This window comes from Dendrobates tinctorius, unplaced genomic scaffold (assembly GCF_039654945.1).
Source record: "Dendrobates tinctorius isolate UK_male_01 unplaced genomic scaffold, ASM3965494v1 ptg000183l, whole genome shotgun sequence".
NCBI lineage: Eukaryota > Metazoa > Chordata > Amphibia > Anura > Dendrobatidae > Dendrobates > Dendrobates tinctorius.
This window is the reverse complement of record NW_027361850.1, coordinates 9,228,685-9,251,097: the sequence shown is the minus strand read 5'-3', so window position 1 is coordinate 9,251,097 and position 22,413 is coordinate 9,228,685. Positions and strand designations below refer to the sequence as shown.

At 43.5% G+C, this 22,413-nt stretch overlaps 1 protein-coding gene and 1 long non-coding RNA gene across 5 annotated transcripts in view; one reads left to right on the top strand and one right to left on the bottom strand.

Annotated features, from left to right (window-relative positions):
- LOC141055066 (uncharacterized) overlaps positions 1–3,839 on the bottom strand; it is a 130,976-nt gene extending 127,137 nt beyond the window's left edge. Inside the window, exon 1 of the long non-coding RNA XR_012221469.1 lies at positions 3,660–3,839. This is a non-coding gene — a long non-coding RNA (uncharacterized lncRNA). The remainder of the gene's footprint in view (positions 1–3,659) is intronic.
- Positions 3,792–22,413, top strand: part of AK2 (adenylate kinase 2) — a 38,974-nt gene continuing 20,352 nt past the window's right edge. Inside the window, exons 1-5 of one of the 4 annotated variants that reach the window (XM_073552016.1) lie at positions 3,792–3,992; positions 12,115–12,240; positions 12,359–12,469; positions 18,959–19,053; positions 19,143–19,215. In XM_073552016.1, coding sequence (XP_073408117.1) covers positions 3,900–3,992; positions 12,115–12,240; positions 12,359–12,469; positions 18,959–19,053; positions 19,143–19,215 — 498 coding nt within the window. In that variant the 5' untranslated portion in view covers positions 3,792–3,899. Of the gene's footprint in view, positions 3,993–4,295; positions 4,429–5,604; positions 5,669–12,114; positions 12,241–12,358; positions 12,470–18,958; positions 19,054–19,142; positions 19,216–22,413 lie in introns of those variants that run through there. The other 3 variants (XM_073552017.1, XM_073552019.1, XM_073552018.1) reach the window with 3 other exon arrangements.

The window sequence follows — 22,413 nt, the reverse complement described above, 5'->3', positions numbered from 1 at the left end:
ATTACTAGGGATGAGCGGACCGTGGAAGTTCGGGTTCTGGTACCCAACCTGAGCTTTATTTCAAAGTTAGGTTCAGGTACCAGAACTGTAACTGAACAAGAACCTGAACCCCATTGAAAGCAATGGGAAACCAAACTTTTGATCTATAAGATCCTCTCGCTCTCTCTCTCTGTACGTCCGTTGGAACTCTGAACATTGCAATGGATTTCTGGGAGAAGTCCGTGTTTGTCATTTAGCACCAAACACTGACTGTCCAGTACGAACCCCCAACTTTTAAGTTCAGGTTCGCTAATCTCATTACCAATTTGTTCTTCGGTTAACATACATGGATTATATTTCTTCATTTATTTGCTTTTCCTTCTGAGAGCTATGGATTCCCAATATGGGTGTTAATATACATTGACTGTGCTGGTGATTTACCTTTGTTTATCCTGTTGAATGCCTTGGTTCTGAATTTGGGATTTTTTTGATCCAGGGGCAGATTAATGATAGCCAGAACCCCATGCAATTTAAAGTCCCTGGTCCCCCCAACACAACATGTATCATGTGACATGTAACATGACGTTTTGGAGAGGTCATATATACAGTAGACACACTGTGCACACTGAAAAAAATGAATACCAGAACTTCACTATCGCTATACACGTAAAAAACGTGAAGTATTTAGTTTACTTTTTTAATCAAAAAGTGTAAAAATTGTCCAACCAAGACAAGGTGACCTTATATGGATGGTCACTAGTAGAGATGAGCGAATATGTTCAGGTTCCCTCTTATTCAGCAACCTATAGCGCTTGCCAAATAAGCTGCAGAGGGATCTGGATACGTGGAGCGCGCCGGCTGAACAGCTGATTGCCGCCACAGCTGCATGTGTCGCGGCTGTGTCACAGTCACAACACATGCATGGAGAGCCTGTGTGATGGGCTATCCATGCATGAAATGGGATGGAACTATACATAATGAGAGGATGCTATGTAATAAGGAATGGCTCTATATATAGCAAGAGAGGATGCTGTGTAATATAGAACAGCATTATACATAACAAGAGAGGACACTATGTCATACATGACAGGCTATACATATCAAGAGAGGATGCTATATAATATGAAACATTTCTATACATAGCAAGAGATGATGCTATATAATAAGGGATGCGTTATACATAACAAGAGAGGACACTATGTAATAAGGGATAGCACTATATAAAACAAAAGATGACTTGGTATTAAGGGACAGCACCATACATAACAGGAGGGGATGCTATGTAAAATAGGATATTGCTATACATAATTAGAGTAGATGCTATGTAATAAGAGACAGCATTATACATAATAAGAGAGGACACTGTATACTAAAGCCCCCGTCACACAGTGAGATCGCTAGCGAGATCGTTGCTGAGTCACAAGTTTTGTGACGCAACAGCGATCTCACCAGCGATCTAGCTTTGTGTGACGGGTATCAGCGACCGCCCCCCCCCCGCCGGTTATTGTTGATCGTTCTGGAAAGCCCTGGACATTTTTTTGATTGTTGGTCTCCCGCTGGCCAGCACGCATCGCTGTGTGTGGCAGGCGGGAGGCCAGCGATCAGTGAGCTGGAGCGGGTAACCAAAGTAAACGTCGGGTTTCTAAGCGCCGTGCGGTGCTTAGAAACCCGCTGTGTACCTTAGATACCAGCGTGCTGGTGCAGGGAGCTGGTAACCAAGGTACACATCATGAGGAATTAATTATACTGATTAGCGGAAAAAAATCCCACCAGTGTGATAAATAATAATAATGAAAAAAAATCTATAATCTACTCATGCATGACTATCCCTAAACATATCAAAAAAGCACTACATGAATTGTCTTAATGCATGCAAAAATAGCATATAATCATGAAAGCGCTATTACAACAAGGATACCGTAATGACAGACAGTTCATCAAAAAATTACCCACAGGTGAAAATAATTAGCTATACTAAAAAAACACCTCTGAAATATTCATGCATGAATTCCATTTAGCATACCATGACAGCACTATATCATTCATATAGATACATGCAAAAGTGCACATGGCTGAAAAGAGCGCTGTTATAATAATAAAAACTGCAATGGGAAGACACATAGAAAACTTACATGTGCAATGTCCGAACCGTGTTCCTTAAACCCCGACGCGCGTTACGTCTACAACTTCCTCAGGGAAGTTACTTATTCAAATCTGTGAAAATTGGCTGTTTGCCCAGTTTGATGCCAATTCTGATGCCCATAACTCATTTGGGGCAGGCTGGAGGAACCTGGGTTTGATGCAGGGCATTGCTATCTGGGCCACTGATGTCACACTAGGAATACACATAGTGATGCCCCGCATCAAACCCAGGTTCCTCCAGCCTGGCCCAAATGGGTTATGAGCACCAGAACTGGCATCAAAGTGGTTACACAGTCGAATTCCACAGGTTTGAATAAGTATCTGATGTTTTTAAGGGGTTAAATGACTTTGTGTATTCCTAGTATGACATCAGTGGCCCAAAGTCATTTAACCCCTTAAAAACATCAGTTACTTATTCAATCCTGTGAAATTCGACTGTGTACCCACTTTGATACCAGTTCTGGTGCCCATAAACCATTTGGGCCAGGCTGGAGGAACCTGGGTTTGATACAGGGAATCACTATCTGTGTATTCTTAGTGTGACATCAGTGGCCCAAAGTTATTTAACCCCTTAAAAACATCAGTTACTTATTCAAATCTGTGAAAATTGGCTTTTTGCCCACTTTGATGCCAATTCTGATGCCCAGAACCCATTTGGGCTAGGCTGGAGGGACCTGGGTTTGATGCGGGGCATCACTATCTGTTTATTCATAGTGTCACATCAGTGGCCCAAAGTCATTTAACCCCTTAAAAACATCAGTTACTTATTCAAATCTGTGAAAATTGGCTGTTTGCCCACTTTGATGCCAATTCTGATGCCCAGAACCCATTTGGGCTAGGATGGAGGGACCTGGGTTTGATGCGGGGCATCACTATCTGTGTATTCATAGTGTGACATCAGTGGCCCAAAGTCATTTAACTCCTTAAAAACAAGTTACTTATTCAAATCTGTGAAAATTGGCTGTTTGCCCACTTTGATGCCAGTTCTGGTGCCCATAAACCATTTGGGCCAGGCTGGAGGGACCTGGTTTTGATGTGGGGCTCCTTGTTCTATACTGCAGTGTGATTTCAGTGGCTCAGTCGTTTAACCCTTTCATTAACGCCCTTTGGTGCCCACTTTGATGCCCATTTTTTGTGCCAGTTTTATAATTTTTGACGCTGATTTTAAGTGTATTCACATCAGGGCACCTCGCTGCATTGTTTTTATTATTGTGTTTCTCATTTTTTGTTATCTGGAAAAAAAAAAAAAAAAAAAGAAAAGAATAAATTGCCGAATAAGAAACTGATGAATAAGAAACCAATTTCAGACTCGTCAAAGCAGCATGGAGAATATGGGCTTTGATAACATGTCCTGCAGTCCTGGACCGTAGGTTCTACATGTGTCAGGTGACTGGATGGCCCCCAGTCTCTAACCCCGCTCCCACGATGACACCGCACACAGAGATCACCAGCCCGGACTAATAAGGATTGGGAAAAGCCAATAGACCTGTGTGCAGTCACCGGCTACGCCCCCTGCTGGCCACGTGTTCTGCACCTACCAGGACTCTTCATGACCTTCCGCTTCCCGCCTTCTCAGGACAACCCATCACCTGGATATCATCAATATCCTCCAATTGCCGTCTTATTGGCTAAATATGGCCCATGATGGACAACGACATTAGCCTATAGACGCATCAGTACAGGGAACGCCTACACGGCGCAACCAATCAGGTGCGAGTGGGCGTGCTGCACTTTAGTATCAGTTGTAAGCTAGAGGATTATCGGCTCTGTTGCATGATATGGCTCCCAGGGAAAGCACAGAACGGAGCTCAGTAATGGACGGGATCAGAGCCATCTTACTGGGGCCGCCGGGAGCGGGTAAGGGCACGCAGGTAAGGAGCCAGTGGAGCCGCATGGACATTTTACCGCCCTGTCCTCTACCTCAGTAACCCCTCACACCTAATCTGCTGGACACTACTAGAGCCTGCGTGTGTGACGTGTGCATTTGTGATTGGCTGGCAGGAAGCCACGCGTGTCACTCGTGTACTGTAGTCAATGAAGCGCTACTTCTGGGAGGGCGCCCCCCTGCGGTGACGCCTTACACTGCGGGTGTCTCCCCCAATAATTAGGAGGCTTGTAGCGTTCTCCTCGCACTAGAGTTGGTGGCCGCAGCGTGCTTCTCATACTGAGAGGGAACAGCCTGCGTAACAACTCCACAGCCCAGATACCGTGTCCTGACGTGGCTGCTAATTAGGTGGCCATTGTGTCACTGCCTGTGAAGGGACTGCAGGTTGTGTCAGCCAGTGAGGTGGCCGCCTCTATGATGGGGTATGTTACTACAGGCGTCTAGAAACCTCCGCACAGCTCCTGTGGGTGTAAATACACTGTGCCTTCAAGGGAATCGGTTGTGAAATCTCGCTATTAACCTGCAGTTATGGGGTTAATCCACAGGTTAATAGCATTCTGAGCCTGCCCGGTGCCGGCCCTTAATCCCCTCCCGTCAGCGGGGTTCTATCTATTCTTCGCAGGTTTAGTCACTGCTCAGTGTATAGAGAGCGGCGTCTGTAACCGTGCCCCCGACACTGTCAGCCGGCCCTAATGCTGAGCTGCTGTCAGTCGGTGCACTTAGGGCTGTGACTGGAAAGCTACCAGGGGGAATAAAGTTAATTTCCCCCTGGCAGTGGCGGCCTAAGGCTCAGATTGCTATTAACCTGCAGATTAATGCCATACCTGCAGGTTTTAGGGGTTGTCCACTGCACGGATAACCCCTTCTCGATGTTACAGCAGCACTCAGGTGTAATCAGCAGGGATGAACATGCAGGAGTCTGTATCCCTCTGCCACAGCCACACTGTTATCCTCCACACACCACAGACAGAAAGCCGTGCAGACAGCTGGATTTATGTTGTACCTTACTGGGGGGTCCAAATAAAGTCCTCAGTACCAATAATGATCCTCCAGATCAATCCTGGCTTCAGTACAGCCCACTCTGGTACTCCGGTCTCTTCACAGGAGGGCAGATGATGTGGGGTGATGTCCCTCAGCTTCTGCTGCACTGCAGCCATCCAGACTTGTAAAAGCTTATTTCTTCGGTCCTCTTTGGACCAGAGTCCTGCTTTTTGTCTCAAAATGGGCACCCAAAGTTCATAAATAAAATAGGGTCCAGCAAGGTAATTTTAGTTAACCCTATGCACGCTTATTTTGTAGCTTTAGAATGTGACTGTGGGAGCTTAGAGCTCTTGCTGCTTACATGCTCAGAGCCCAGGCCATGCCCCCAACCCCTTCTCGATGTAAATGTTTGACCCGATAAAATAATTAGGCCTATACTATTCTCCTGTGCCGACGCCGTTCCAACGGTGTTGGCTCTCGCGTTCCCGGGGCTCTTGTGCGGTTGTATGACACGTGGTAAGCGGAGCACAATCAGCACTGGCGTCACTGTCCACGCCCACTGTCAAATTGAACATTAAGTCAGATCAGCTGCAGCCCGGACTTCTTCAGGTTCAATTTGTCTGAAGACAGAGACAGTGCAACCGCATGAGAGACCCAGGACTGTCAGTGTTGGCATGGGAGGTGAGTATAATTATATATATATATATATATATATATCTCTTTATCGGGACCAAATATTTAGATGGAGACGGGGTTGTGCTAGTAGTGGACAGCCCCTTTAATGGCGTTTTTTTACGTGACCAGCCCCCTTTAAACTAGGCAATACACACTAGATTGCTGTGAGTCAAATGATGCTTCAGCTGACACTCCCATACACAGGAGCACTATCTATGAGAAAGATGCCTATGTCTTATTCCAGAGAAATCCATGAGCTGTTCAGGACTATGGGTGGGACATAGATCTCCCCGAAAATCTGTCTACAGCACTTGCCAGTGTGATATGTAATGGCTGCTCTGCTTTTATAATGACACTTCGCTCTGAAGTAAGATCAGAACTTACCAAGGACAGCAGAAGTTTGTAATGTGACAAAGTTCACATTTGTGGCAGCACTTGTCCTCTCATAGTGTTGGCAACTCTGTTGCAGAGCTGTCCCTGACTGTATCCCACACAGTACAGCAGAGATGAACCTTGTCTCATTACAGTCACAACAAGCACATCTGCAGTTGTTTTCTCACAGAGCTGTGAGCGCTGCCCTTTCCCCTGCACTAGCTGCCAATTATATGGAAGATAAGCACTGAGGACTGCAAATGCTTATGGTTTTTTTAAGGAGACAAATTTCATTTTTACTGTACTAGTAGCTCTGTTGTACTGTGCTTGCTCTCAATCACACACAGCTCTGCAGTGAGATCAGACCTAGGTGTCAGTCATTACATGGTTCATGTGCTTAACCTTCACTTTAATTTAAAATTAGGAAACATATTCTCGTTCAGTTCCGTGTCCAGCCTATAGATCTTAACAGCTCATTTACATATAAGAAAAATGTGGATTTCTCAAACTTTATCTGTAATCTGATAGCTTACATCATTTTATTCAACAGCTTAGGAGTGGTGAAGCTACTGCCAGATTCGCTTTAAACGGAATTTTTCTGCCTTTTTGGCATACAGGTTGTATAAAGCTGAAATTGGTCATGCCCATATACCTCCTTGATGTTGCCTTGTTCAGTAAAAATCATCTTTTATAGCTTCAGTCTTCCAGGCTATGGGGTGTAGTCTGAAGATAAGACTTCCTTCAGTCTTCATTATACAGGCTTTCTCCTCCCCCTTCTCTTCAGACGTCTCTTTGACATCATGTGCGTTGTCGGAAATCCCATGTATTCTGCCTGCCATCTCTTCTGCACTGTGGGGAATTCTTCTTACTGTGCACCAGAGCTTATTAGGACTGAAAGTTACAGTGATTCTCTGGGGCCTGTGGACATCAATATTGAAGCCAGTGCTCTTTGAAGGAAAGGGGGAAGAGGGCTGGCATAATGCGCAGGTATGGGCTTTCTGGCGTCCCACATGACGTCAAAGGGACGTCTGAAGAGAAGGGGAGGACAAATCTAGTGTAATGAAGACCTGAGGCAGTCTTATCTTCTGGGCAGACTGTGGGGCCCTTCACACATAGCGAGATCGCTGATTTTGTGACGCATCAGCGATCTTGCCAGCGACATCGCTGTGTGTGTGGCACGCATCAGCGACCTCCCACCACACACCCAACCTCCCCCCCCCCCCCCCCCCGCCGGGTATCGCTGATCGTGCAGGAATGTCCTGGGCCATTTTTTTGATCGTCTGTCTGCTGCTGGCCAGCACGCATCGCGTGTGGCAGCTGGAGACCAACGATCAGCGAGCGCCCAGCGCTGTAAGCACATGCTGGGAGCTGGTATCCAAGGTAAATATCGGGTAACTAAGCGCGCGGCGCTTAGTTACCCGCTGTGTACTTTGGATACCAGTGTGCTTGCGCTGGGACCTGGTGTCCAAGGTAAACAGCGGGTAACTAAATGCCACGTGCACTTAGTTACCCGATATTTACCTTGGATACCAGCTCTCAGCGCAAGCACACTGGTATCCAAGGTACACTGCGGGTAACTAAGCGACGCACGTGCTTAGTTACCCGATATTTACCTTGGATACCAGTGTCCTCGCTGGTCCTGATAGCTGGTGTGTCTGCCTGTTTGGCACCTCACCAGCGATCATGTAGCGATGCACCAGCGATCCTGACCAGGTCATATCATTGTCGGGATCGCTGGTGCATCGTTTGGTGTGACTGGACCCTATCCCCATAGCCTGGAAGATTGAAGATATAAAAGATCATTTTTACTTAACAAGGTCACATCCAGGCTACCGATATTACTAATTTCACCTGTATACAACCTGTATGCCCATATTATTAATGCAAAATCTTACAAGGGTGACAGATATCCTTTTAAGGGTATATGCAAACATCTTTTTCAAGTGCCTTCTGCCTGGCACCTGTCTGAAAAGGTGCAAAAATAATGACCACATGCACTGCAGTGTCAAAACAACTTGCTGTTCACATGTTCAGTCTTCTGTAATATCTATTAATCGTTTCAGACCTCAAAAGCCATGAAGCAACTAAGTGACCTGACAATTCATGTCTCTGAAATAAAAAAAAATAAAAATAAAAAAAAACCTGTCAAAGATGCTTCTGGAAAATCACTGATTGCGTCTTCTACTTTAAAAACAATGTGGGTACACTGGTGTCTAGAAGTCAACGTATGTACATGCCGTAAATAGCGGAGCTTGAATGGAACAGTAGCACACATCACCACTCCATTTAAAGAGGAAATCCAGGACTTAAAAACAAAAAAAAGGCATGTAGTTGCTAACGGAGGCAACTACCTGCCTGTTGTACCCAGTGCCAGTCATTGACCGCTCCTGCCAGAGATTCAGCTGCTCCCTATCAACAGAGCAGCAGTTTCTCTTCCTGTTGGCAGGGTGGGACTACTAGGTGTCCTGTTGAGGGAAGTCTGCTGTCAGTCAGCATGATGTCAGTAGTCCTGCTCTGTTAACGGGAAGATAAGCTGCTACTCTGACAGGGAGTAGTTGAATCACTGGCAGGATCGGTCAATGACCAGTGGCAGGTACAACAGGCAGGTAGTTGCCTCTGTTAACTACATGCCCCCCCCCCTTTTTTTATTTTTGTTGTCGCGGATATCCCCTTTAAACATTTTCTAGCTGTGGCCTTGCTGGGTCCTCCCCACGCCCCTGTCTTGGTGATATCAGTAGGAGTCCCAGCAACTGGCACCTACTAATTTAATTTTTATCACCTAGCAGAGGTTCAGTGATGACTGCTACTTAGTATAACACTTTAAAGGGAACCTGTCACCATGTTTGGCCGATATGAGATACGGCCCTCAACTTTCAGGGTTGATATACAGCATTCTATAATACTGTAGATAAGCCGACAACCCGACCTGAAAGAAGAAAAATATTTTTTTTTCTTTACTCACCTGTGGGGCGGTCCGGTCCAAGGGGTGTCGCTGGTCTTGGTCCGGCATCTTCCATCATCTTGTGATGCCGTCGTCCTCCTTGCTCCGTGTGGATGACACGTCCCTACATCTACAGAGTCTCCTTGGCACCGCGCTCCTGCGCAGGCATACTTCTCTGCCCTGTTGACTGCAGAGCGAAGTACTGCAATGTGCAGGTGCTGGGAAAGGTCAGAGAGACCCAACGCCTGCACACTGCAGTAATTTGCTCTCCCCTCGACAGGGGCACACATGAAGAAAGAAGATGGGAGGTGCCGGACCAAGACCTGCGACACCCCTTACACCGTACCGGCCCATAGGCGAGTATAATAAGTTATTTTTCTGCTCTTACAGGTCGGGTTGGGGGCTTATCTATAGAATGCTGTATATCTGCCCTGAAAGGCGGTGGCCGTATTGCATATCGGCAAAACCTGGTGACAGGTTCCCTTTAAAGAAAACCTGTCATTTGTCATAAATGTTGTGTTTTTAAACCTGATGTAAATGCCGGTACTCTCCTGAATGACACCGTTACATTTTTTTTTCTGTTCCTGCACCTCTCCATTCTTGCTATAATCTAGTCTTTTTAGCCAAATAATTGAAGACTTCTGTAGAGAAGAGTTGAAGGCCATACTGGCTTGGCTAACAAGGCTTGATTTACACACTGAGAAGAGGACGAGGGGCCATATCTCAGAAATGGAGGTACAGGAACAAAAACAAATGTCAGATTCAGGAGAAATGCAACATTTACACCAGATTATGAAATTTCTTATTTATGGCAAGTGACACGTCCTCTTTGGGCACACCAGGTTGGCAGTTTCTTATCCCAGTGCTTCTGTGGCAGCATACCCCCAAGCTTGGCTGTGGTCCAATCTTTTTCCCCAATTTAAAGTTGTAAGGCTAGCATAAGCTTCATCAGTGGCTCAGCCTCTGATGCCCCCAGAACCTTTTAGCCCTTGATTCTGCCTCTTATGTCAGTCGTGTACTTGTAGTGATGATATCTGCTCCGATGTCAGTATAGGCCCCGTTACACACGGCGAGATCGCTGATTTTGTGACACATCAGCAATCTCTCCAGCAATATCACTGTGTGTGACATCCAGCAGTGATCGCCCAAAGGGTATCACTGATCGTGCTGGATCGTCCTGGGCCGTTTTTTCATCGCTGGTCTCCCGCTGGCCAGCGCGCATCGCTTCGCATAGCAGCGGAAGCCAGCGATCACAGACGCTACACGCTGGTATCCAACGTAAACATCGGGTTTCTAAGAGCAGCGCGGCTCTTAGAAACCCGATGTTTACGTTGGATACCAGCTTGCTCGCTGGTCCTTGGTCCTGATCGCTGGAGGGGCTGTCTAATGATGAACCATTGTTAGCTCACCAGCGATCAGCCTAACAATGAACCAGCGATCCCATCCATGTGGGATCGCTGGGACATCGTTATGTGTAATGGGGCCTTTACATTGAAGGGACCAGGAACCTGGGGGTTACCAGAAGGCAGTGGAGCTTTCCTGGATCTCCTATGAACAGACTGACTTGACCCAACGGAAAATTATCATAAATGGGGTCTGTATAGTAAGTGAAAGGTGCCTACCAGAAAGCAATAGAAGATAAGACATGTCTGGAGACTTATGAAAAGTAGAGCAAAGGGATGGCCAATCAGTCTCTACACCTTTCATTTTCCAGCATGCCTCAGAATGAGAGCTGCTATCTGCTTGGCCGCTATAGTCACCTTTCCTCGTTACCTTTGCTTTACTTAGGTTTTGACTCTTGAGATATGATGTGTAAAGTTTGTCAGGGCAAAGATGCAAGTAAGCCGTGCTTGAGTCTGGTCTCTAGTCAAATGTTTGACCTTTTAGAGGACATGACATTAAATCTGAACCATCATTCGCCTTCTCGGGTTATTGCACATACTGCTGATCATGCTATTGTACGCAGTATACATTATCATTAATGCTAGAGACATTTCTAGAAGGCAGTGCAGACATTTTTGGGTGATTTCCACTGTGAGTGACAGTCCTCAGTATGGTGGCACATGCATAAACACAAACAGCTGCTGTACAGTAAGTGACCCCATGTACAACAGTTTCTTCAAGAACATGCTGTGCAAGCAAAATACTATTTTTCTAAATCCGTAATTGGATTACAAAAAGCTCATTTTAGAAGTGATGCCTTGTATGCGTTTAGGGTGGCTACATTTTTGCCTTTGGTGTTGGCAGTACACATGCAGGTTTCCTGTAAAGACATGCGGTGGCGTGCACTGCCCATAGGTACCGTACTTATGGTAAACAATATATAACAAGTATAGTGTACTATTAACTGCATAATGGGTGCATACACATTTGCTATGTTACATTTGTATTGGACATCAGTAATATCTGTTTATATGATTGACAACTACCCCTAAATAAGAATGGCAGGTGACTGTAGTTGCTCAGTTAAAGGGACTCTGTCATCCCAGAATGACTGTGCAAACCAAGTACAGGCGTTCGGTGCATTATTTCGGGGCCAGTCATTATGTACACCTTCCCACCTACTTGATGCAAAAGTAATCTTCAAACCACAGCAAATCTGAAAACCTTGTCAAAACTACATTAATTTCTGGCGTGGCTTTTTCTTGAAAACTGTATTGGACTTGTTAGTTCGAAAAAAATGTGTGAATGTGCCATAAGATTATACACACATATACTGTGGGGCCAAATTTCTGCTACAAATTCCACAGCTGCAAAGTCATGGAAAATAGTTTGGAAAATTTGCACGTATAGTATGCAAATTTTATCTATTGAAATCAGAGAATTCAATTATAATCATTAAATTCGGTAAAATCTGCTAATGCACTTCCCAAGAAAGAATTGATATGTTGTGGATTTTTAAAAACTTGTCCTGCATGGCAATTTCCATTACAGTGTGAAAATGAGTTTTGGTAAAACCTACTTTATTGATAATCCACCCTCTTTGTATTCTTAATATCCAGCTTTTGACATCTGTTACTACTCCTTGCATTCTTGCTAAATTTGTGTTGCATCTTATTGCCGCAGATATATAGCCTGGTCCACTCTACCCTCGTTTATAGTAATGTGTTTCCTATGAGAATGGTTTTTATTTTCCCAGGCTCCCAAACTGGCTGAAAAGTACTGTGTATGTCACCTTGCCACAGGTGATATGTTGAGAGCCATGGTTGCGTCTGGTTCGGAGTTGGGTAAACGTCTGAAGGCCACAATGGATGCTGGGAAACTGGTAAGTATGTAGAGATTAGCAATATGTACAGTATATACCTGCAATATATGGAGTGATCAATGTATTGCGGGGGAATCATGAATGATTTTTTTTTTTTTTTTTTTCCTTCTGTTTTTAGGTTAGTGATGAAATGGTCGTAGAGCTGATTGAAAAGAATCTTGATACACCACCTTGTAAAAAGGGATTCCTACTCGATGGATTTCCTCGCACTGTCAAGCAAGCAGAGATGGTAATTTCTTTGTATTTAAATATAATTTGTATTTTCTCTTTAACCCCTTTCCGACATCGGGTGTACATTTACACCAATGTCGGACTCCCTCCCTTTCATGTGGGCTCCGGTGCTGAGCCCACATCTTTTGTGGCACATATCGGCTGTTTTGAGCAGCTGACTTGTGCCTGGAACAGCCGTGGGTGGAATCGTGATCCACCCACGGCTATTAACCTGTTAAATGCCACTGTCAAACGCTTGACATCGGCATTTAACTAGCGCTTCCGGCCATCGGGCTGGAAATCCACCTATCCGTGACCCCTGTCACGTGATCGTGGGTCACAGGTTGGCATGATAACCAAAGGTCTCCTGGACTGCTATGAGCGCCACCCGGTGGTCGGCACTCATAGCAGGTCAGCAATTCTGCTACATGCAGGTGATCTGATCATTGCCTGTATGTAGCAGAGCCGATCGGGTTATGGCAGCTTCTAGTTTCCCATGACTATTGAAGCATGCCAAAAGTAAAAAAAAAAAAAAAAAAAAAGTTTTAAACAGTTCAAATTGCCCCATTCAAAATAAAATAAATATGGAGGATAAGGTGGAGCTAGAATTAAGGTGTCTGAATTCAGTCAATGTAATTTATGAAAATGTGGACTTAAGAGGGTTTGATAATTTTATATTTGTTGAGTTTATTTTTGCTTCTGTTCAGGCTAAGGTGATAAGCATGTTTAAATATTTTCTTTGTAACAATTCAATGCAACGTTTATAACTTGTAATATGCAACTTCATTACAAAATCAATAAATGTTTAAAAAAAAAAAAAAAATCAAACCTACACATATTTGGCATCGCCGTATTCAGAATCGCCCTATCAATAAAAAAAAGATTAACTTGATCACTAAATGGCGTAACGAGAAAGTCAAAACACCAGAATTATGTTTTTTAGTTGCTGCGACATTCTATTAAAATGCAATAACGGTCGATCAAAAGATTGTATCTGCACCAAATTGGTATCAATAAAAACGTCCTCTCGGCACGCAAAAAATAAGCCCTCACCCGACCCCCAGATCACGAAAAATGGAGACGGTACGGGTATCGGAAAATGGCACATTTTATATATTTTTTTTTTTTTTTTTTCACCACTTAAATAAAGAACCTAAACATGTTTGGTGTCTATGAACTCGTAATGACCTGGAGAATCATAATAGAAGGTCAGTTTTAGCATTTAGTGAACATGGTGAAAAAAAAGTGTGGGATTGCACTTTTTTTGCAACTTCACAGCACTTTGAATTTTTTTTCCCGTTTTCATGTACACGATATGTTAAAACCAATGGTGTCGTTCAAAAGTACAACTCTTCCCGCAAAAAACAAGCCCTCATATGGCCATATTGACCGAAAAATAAAAAAAATTATGGCTTTTGGAAGAACAGGAGCAAAAAACGAGAAAAACAAACTCCGGTCATGAAGGGGTTAATGGTCAGGTAATTTCACTAATTTCTCAGGCATTTTAGAGACTTGCATGTTCCCATATTTAGTTCAGCTGGCTCTTTTTATATTCCTATTGTGACACTGGCAGACTGCTTTTAACTACACCCTTTATATTCATAGTAGAGATTAGTAAAGTATGGTGGGTTTTTTTTTTTTTTTTTTCTTTTTCCTTTCAGGACCCTGGTCCAGTGAGCCTTGTCAGTAGTTCCGCGGCTGCCGGACGTGAGCCCTGCAAACCTCCTCCTACCTCCCAGTATTTCTGGCATCTCTTCTGACTTGATGTCTTTGTTGGGCCGTAACGCATACGTGATGTGACGCTGGACTTGCTAATCAGGAGAATGTCTGCAGATTAGAGGAGGCTTGCAGTTATGTTGTCTGCCAAACATGGAACTAATAACGTGGTCTGTGGACCAGGGTCCTTCGAATCGATTGGCTCATCTCTAACGATTAGCGATAAAGGTGACGTCTCATTCTACTCCTACCCTAAAAATTCAGATGTGAATTTGGTAAGCCCTGTATTTGTATTTCCTCTTCCTCTTTATTTTTTTTTTTTTTTTTTATATGGCACTTGTTGGCTATAAAAGCTAGGATAGTGGGGGTTGATTGGCACTGGAGATCTTCAATTTGAAATTATCAAAATAGATTAGAGGGGAGAATAAACAACAAATGCCTGTCGTACAGTGCTCTTCTGTCAATAGAAGAGAATAATTGTTAGGACAGGGAATGAATACTGGGAATGGCTGCATTCACATTTTACAACTTTGTGCTAAATCCATAGGCAGTAGTGTTTGTCTCTTCTGTATCTATCACTTATATTAATACATTGCGGTAAATTAAAGGGGTACTCTGGGAAGATAAAACATTTTTCTACTGGCCCTGCCCTCAAACTATAAAGATAAGATGCCCAGTGCACTTCTATTATCTTTAGAACACTTGTAATTCTGTATGACCGGAGCTGCTCCTCACTGCCCCCCCCCCCCCCCCTTCGCTCTCCCGTCTGGGATGTTACGTTACACACCAGTGTTCAGCTTCCCTGTGAGTAACAGCCAGGCTGAGAAAAGTGGGTGTGGCCACAGCCTCTGTTGTATGCAGAGAAACAGCTATTATCAGGAGACTAGCTGATTACAGCACTGTACAACTAAATGCGGTTATGTCCCAGACCGAGGGGTGAGCAGGTGCGGGAACACCAGCCCCAGGATAATATCTCCCTGTCTGCAGTCCGCGGTGAGGTGTGTTTTGCTCCCTGCTAATAGCCATGCAGTGGGCCCCGTACAAATGGGGGAGGGTGGGATGGAGAACACTAGCACACTAAAGGGCCTGTGAGTCGGTGCAGTGGAAAATAATAATGGAAGAACGAGCCCTCTGCTGATGCTCCCTCTCCCAACAATTCCTCTCTGCGTTTGAGCTCTTTGACATCTCAGCGCAGAGGGCACGCTGACGTCACTACAGCGCGCCTTCTGTGCAGAGGATCAAAAGATGCTGAGAAGACAGGAGAATGGGGAGAGACGAGTGTTTTCTTTTTTTTTTTTTTAGGTATGGAGCCCGTAATACTTTATGGAGCACTATGTGGGGCCTGTAATACTGTATGGAGCACTATACTGTCCAGTCTAAAATGAATAGTCCGCTGTCACATTGTGTGACTGAAGAATTTTGAATCCGCCCAATGCAGGCACTCTGCTTTGCGAAGATTTGCCTCTTTGACCTATTGTAGAATTTACAACAGATATCACTCATGCACTGTAAGTAGTCAGTGAAATCTTTAGCATTGTACTATAATTATATTTCTTTGCCATATCTGTGCATCATGAATCATGATCAAGGGCCCCACTGAGGCTTGTGCTTGGGGCCCAGGAAAACCTGGAGCTGGACCTGATCAGGGGGCTGGTGTGAAAGCAGCTGCTCCTTATTGCTCACCCCTCCAGTCTGGAACTTTACAGCAGTGTGCATTTCCATGCTGTTACTATCAACCAGTCTCATGATAATAGCAGTTTCTCTGTAGAGAACAGGGAATGTGGCTACGCCCCTCTTCTCAGGCTGGCTGTTACTCACATTGCAGTGTGAGTATGTGAATCGGACACGGATCTGTGACTCGCACCACTGTAGTTTTTGGGAGTTTTGAAACATTAGGCAATAAGCAAAAAGCAATATCCATTGTAGAAAGCCATGTGCATGCATCACCTCTTCTCTTTAGGGCCTATTTACCATAGTTCCCTTTTTTTTTTTTTTTTTTCTTTACAAGGAATTAGAAGCAGATTTTACTGTAAATCCACAAAAAATGCTTGTAATACACTAAGCTTGCTATTAGTTTTACTGTAAATTTACATTGTACATGTAAACAACAAAGCCAAAAAAACTGTGCTTGGACTATAAGTTGGTATACGTGCAAAGTGTAAGACTGCATTCATACCATGGTCATTTCACAGACAAAACCCAAGAAAAAACACAAAAATGAATAGCTGCAGGAGTCTCTATTTTGATCAAAAAAAGCATAAAAGCCATTCCACCACAACAAGGTGTACCCATCAGGACTGGCCTAACCTTTCTCTAGTAAAACCTTAACGTGTCAAATGATGTCAATGTAAACAAGGACACCCATCCATGGGAAGACACGCAAATGAAATACTTAACTCAGAAAGGGGGGGGCAACACCCCCTGATATTAAAAAAAAAATACAAGAGATTACATCAAACACAGTAGGGGCACATTCATACTGTGGCCATTTCAGACAAAACCCAAGAAAACCAAAAATGAGCTTAGATCCTGCAACAAGTAAATAGTTGTACATGTAAATAACATGAGGAAAAACAGCACTTTGTGCTTTAACGGAGTTATTCCTCTATATAATCAGTAAGAAACTTATTCAAAGTGTTTTGTATGTGGGTTTAGGAGCAGAAACTATCTAAATCCTCAAAAAAACTGTGTGAACATACCTCCAAAAATTTGCACTTTAACCCCTTATTGACATCGGACTGGATAGTACGTCCGTTGTCAGTCTCCCCCGCTTTGAGGTGGGCTCCGGTGGTTTTGAACATGTGCTCACAATAGTAGCGGTCCACCCGCGGCTATTAACTAGTTAAATGCCGCTGAAACTCTGACAGTGGCATTTAACAAGCACTTCCGGCCATCGGGCCGGAAATACGCGCACCGCTGACCCCAGTCACGTGATCGGGGGTCATCGGTTCGTTGGCATGACAGAGAACTCCTGGAGACCTCTGTGGTTGTTGATGCCAGATTGCACTGAGCGCCACCCTGTGGTCGGTGCTCATAACAAGTCTGCAATTCAGCTACATAGAGGCGACCTGAGCATCGTTTCTGTGTAGCAGAGCTGATCAAGTTGTGGCAGCTTCTATTGAAGCATGCCAAAAGTGTAAAAAAAAAAAAAAAAAAAAGTTCAAATTACCCCCCTTTCGCCCCATTCAAAATAAAATAATAAAAACAAAATCAAGCATGGATATATTGGAATCATCACGTTGAGAATCGCCCGATCTATCAATGGAGAAAGAAAAAAAGATTAACATGGTCGCTAAACAGGGTAGCGAGGAAAAAAAAAACAAAACTCCAGAATCAGGATTTTTTTGGTTGGAGCGACACTACATTAAAATGCAATAACGGGCAATCAAAAGATCGTATGTGCACAAAAATGGTATCACTAAAAACGACTGCTCGGTGCCTAAAAATTCCTCATCCAACCCGAGACCATGAAGAACGGACACTGTACAGGTATCGGAAAATGACCCTTTTTTTTTTTTTTTTCCCCCACCACTTAGATTAAAAATAACCTAGACATGTTTGGTGTCTATGAACTCGTAATTTTAAATATATTGTGGCACCGCTGTGTCAGTGCACAAAATAGGTTCCCACACCAGGACAATATAAAGAAGATTTTGGCACTCAACTTTTGCAATAGATGAAGAAATTTATTTGCAGACTTCACAGGTAAGCAAGTAAACGTTTCGGCTAGGACAATTGGCCTTCATCAGTACACTGCAAAGCCGGGATATCATATAATTGCAAAATTAATAAACAACACTACAAATAACATAAAGCAAAAAAAAAACCTCACGACCCTATCGCCAAAGGGTCTCAACAGAGAGTATGACCTGTTGTCTTTTATTTAATAGGTTCATGTAACACTGTGGTATGTGTACTTTGGCTGCAAATAAATTTCTTCATCTATTGCAAAAGATGAGTGCCAAAATCTTCTTTATATATGAACTCGTAATGAGGGCAGCACGGTGGCTCAGTGGTTAGCACTGCAGCGCTGGAGTCCTGGGTTCGAATCCCACCAAGGACAACATCTGCAAGGAGTTTGTATGTTCTCCCCGTGTTTGTGTGGGTTTCCTCCCACTCTCCAAAGACATACTGATAGGGAATTTAGATTGTGAGCCCCATTGGGGACAGTGATGAAAATATGTGCAAACTGTAAAGCGCTGCAGAATATGTTAGCGCTAAATAAAGATTATTATTTATTACCTGGAGAATCATAATGGCAGGTCAGTTTTAGCATTTAGTGAACCTAGCAAAAAAAAAACACACAAAACCAGTGTGGGATTGCACTTTTTTTTGCATTTTCACCACACTTGGAATTTTTTCACATTTTCTGTTACATGACAAGGTAAAACCAATGGTATTCAAAAGTACAACTCGTCCTGCAAAAAATAAGACCTCACATGGCCTTATTGACTGAAAAATAAAGTTATGGCTCTGGAAAGAAGGGGAGCGAAAAGCGCAAAACCAAAAAAAGCTCCAGTCATGAAGGGGTTAATGGTTAGTCCTGAAAGTAGAATTTGTACCTGACATTTATGCTATAGACTTTTATATCATACCCCTTTAATTTTTAGGGCGGCCCTCGATTTCTTCAGTATGACAATGTGGCCCTTGGACCAAAAATGGTTATGCAGCCCTGCTCTCCTGTGTAGTCTAAAATGACCAGAATGTGACTTGTACATGGGATACACAAAGATTCTTCTATATTTTCTCCTAAACACTTTAGATATTTTTTTCCATTTTTGTATTAACACAGCTTGATGGTCTTCTGGAAAAACGACAAGAAAAACTGGATTCTGTCATTGAGTTTAGTGTGGATGACTCTCTGCTCGTGCGCAGAATCTGTGGGAGGTAATGGCATTTTCTCCTTTTATCATGCATTACTACCTTAGAAAGAAGCCTTACACATAGGTGAACATATTTCATTTCTGATTATGCAGGTTGATCCACCCATCAAGTGGACGCTCGTACCATGAGGAATTCAATCCTCCTATAGAGGACATGAAAGATGATGTGAGTTGTTATAGTGCGCATTCCTGTAGTGATGGAGGCAGACCTTTCCTGTCAGTAATCCCATTGAAGAACAATTATCCTTTCCCAAGCCTGAAAAAGCAGCTATATGTAATAAGACAATATCTAAAAATCCAGCTGCACACCAGAAGGAGATGAGGAAAATTTCACGTTCAGGTTGATCTTTTAACCCTTTTAAAATGGTATAAGCATCTTACTACTGATGTTCCATCACTTGCTATTAAATTGACCCTTACCCAACATCTGCTGTACGGTGCATTTCCAGTGCCTGTATATGAAGCAAGCTCATAGCCCATCTGTTGCCTGCAACGGTAGCTCCGATTGCTGCTGTTAACCCCCGTTCACTTCTGTTAAAGGGATTGTTCCATTTCAGAAAATATTCGACTGCAGTTTGTTTACAAAAAAAAAAAAAAACTGTACTCTTCCCCAGGTCTACCAGCGAGTCTCCGCTGTTGCTCCTGGTGTGAGACTGCAACATTTTGGAGGCATTGAGAGGGCTGAAGCTCCCTCTCCCTTCAGATTGGTGCCTCCCTGTGACATCATCACAGGGGCCCGATCGTTGGCATGGTGTTCTGGGGTCGTCATGGTCATCAAGCTACGGAAACCAGACCAGAGCACGGTCTAAGAAGCTTCTGTACAGGTATAATGCATTGCAATGCATTATACTTGCAGTCAAAGTGAAAAAAGTGAAAGTCCCATAGAGAGACTAAGTTAAAGAAGTTTAAAAAAAAAAACCAAAAACTGTAAATACTTTTTTTTTTTTTTTTAAAATATTACACCAGTGAATTATACATTTTTATGTAAAAAAAAAAAAAACTAAACAAAAGTACACATTTGGTATTGCCGCGTCTGGAACAACTCAATCTATAAAAAAAAAGTGGACTAAAACGCAATCAAAAAGAGGAATGAAAATAAAAATGGTATAGCTGAAAACGTCATCATGTTCTGCAAAAACACAAGCCTCCAAAAAGCCCCAGGAGCTAGCATATTGTAGTATGAATTAAAACTAATGTACTTTATTCTGATAACGATAAATGACACAGTGCACGTGCAAAGACAAAAGAATACAAAAATGCAGTGGTACTACACACCACTCAAAAATAGTTGCCTAAGGATTCTTATGATATTCCATCCTGGAAACCATGATTAGATGCTGACAAAATATTGCAGTCAAATTGACAGTTTGTGTGCGTATACTTCTACCAGACAACTTAATGTATTATGGTGTGTATAGTCCACAAATGCAAAAAGGTACAAAGCCACTGTATATCTATTTTCTGTTGTGATGCTCAATCATTATCCTTCATTGGCATTGTAAGAAGCATAGATGCCTTGCAGAATCTTATGCAATGATTGGCATCAAATGGATCAACAACCATACTAAAGATTGCAAAATTATATAGACCAAGTGATTGGGTTGTGTATGTAGTGGTTCCTGTATAAAATCACAACCCTGGTCACACTTTGTCTTAATGCAGCATATGGCAAAGAAATAGGATCATAGGACAGCATTAACTCATAGCATTTATCACATAACTATTGAATGCATCAGTACTGTCCATTAGACAGATCCATTATATCACATCATGCAAACAATGCCACAAAATTGAGGCAAGGAACGGTCTCACCCGATATCAGAGGGCCCTAACTAGTGGACTCGGTTCACTTGTCTCCCTTCTCCCGACGTGTTTCGTCACCACTCGTCGGGGGCGTTTTCAGGGTTTTATATGATCATGCCGCTAGTTCAGGTTGCCATGCCTAGCGGTTTTGAGGAGTGCAGTATTTAGAATGGAGTCCCTTTTGGGTATTTCCTGTCTGTCATATAGGGCCCTTAAAGTCACTTCAAATATGATGTGGTCCCTAAAGAAAAAAAAAAATTTTGTAAATTTTGTTGGAAAAGTAAGACATTGCTGATAAACATTTAACCCTTAACTTCCTAACAAAAAAAATATTATTCTAAACTTGTGCTGACTAGAGTTGAGCGATACCGTCCGATACTTCAAAATATCGGATCGGAATGGATCGGCCGATCTTTAAAAAAAGTATCGGTATCGCCGATGCCGGAAGTCCCATTCAAGTCTGAGACTTCCGGTATCGGAATTGGGAAAAACCCCTGCCCTTGTACAGCCTCTCGGGGGTCTGTACGGGCCTGCCGGGGGTCTGTGCCGGCCTGCCGGTGGGCTGTGCGGACTGCCCGGGGTCTGTACCGGCCTGCCGGGGGGCTGTGCCGGCCTGCCGGGGGGCTGTGCTGATGTCCGGGGGTCTGTGCAGGCATCGTCCGATGGGACTACAAGTCCCATCGGCGATGCCTGCTACCATGACAGTGATTGACACATTAGCCAATGATGGGACAGTAGTAGTTCCATCATCCGGCTAATGTGTTAAATGTAAAAAAAAAAAAAAAAATACTACATGCATGCTACATACATAGTACATATATACTACATGCATGCTACATGCATAATAATAAATTTTATTTTTATAGCGCCGACATATTCCGCAGCACTTTACATTTCAGAGGGGATTTGTACAGACAATAGACATTACAGCATAACAATAATCACATACAGTAGATTATAACAAATACCAAGAGGAGTGAGGGCCCTGCTCGCAAGCTTACAGTCTATGAGGAAAGAGGTAGGCACGAAAGGTGGGTGGTAACAGTTGCCCTGATTGTATGGACCAGCCATAATGTTAAGTGTGTAACAGTACAGACACAGAGGGCTAATGCATGCATAAAGCATGTGGGAACATGATGCTGGGAACCTGGTTATGGTAAAACTTTTGGCTCTGCCACACAGGGATAGGTTAGGTTAATGTGTTGAGGCGATAGGCCAGTCTGAATAAATGCGTTTTCAGGACACGCTTAAAATTGTGGGGATTGGGGACTAATCGTATTGACCTGGGAAGTGCATTCCAAAGAATTGGCGCGGCACGTGTAAAGTCTTGGAGACGGGAGTGGGAGGTTCTGACTATTGAGGATACTAACCTCAGGTCATCAGCAGAACGGAGGGCGCGGGTAGGGTGGTATACTGAAACAAGGGAGGAGATGTAGGGTGGTGCTGAGCCATGGAGGGCTTTGTGGGTGAGGGTAATAAGTTTATACTGAATTCTGGAGTGGATGGGTAGCCAGTGTAATGACTGGCACAAGGTAGAGGCATCGGTGTAACGATTGGTGAG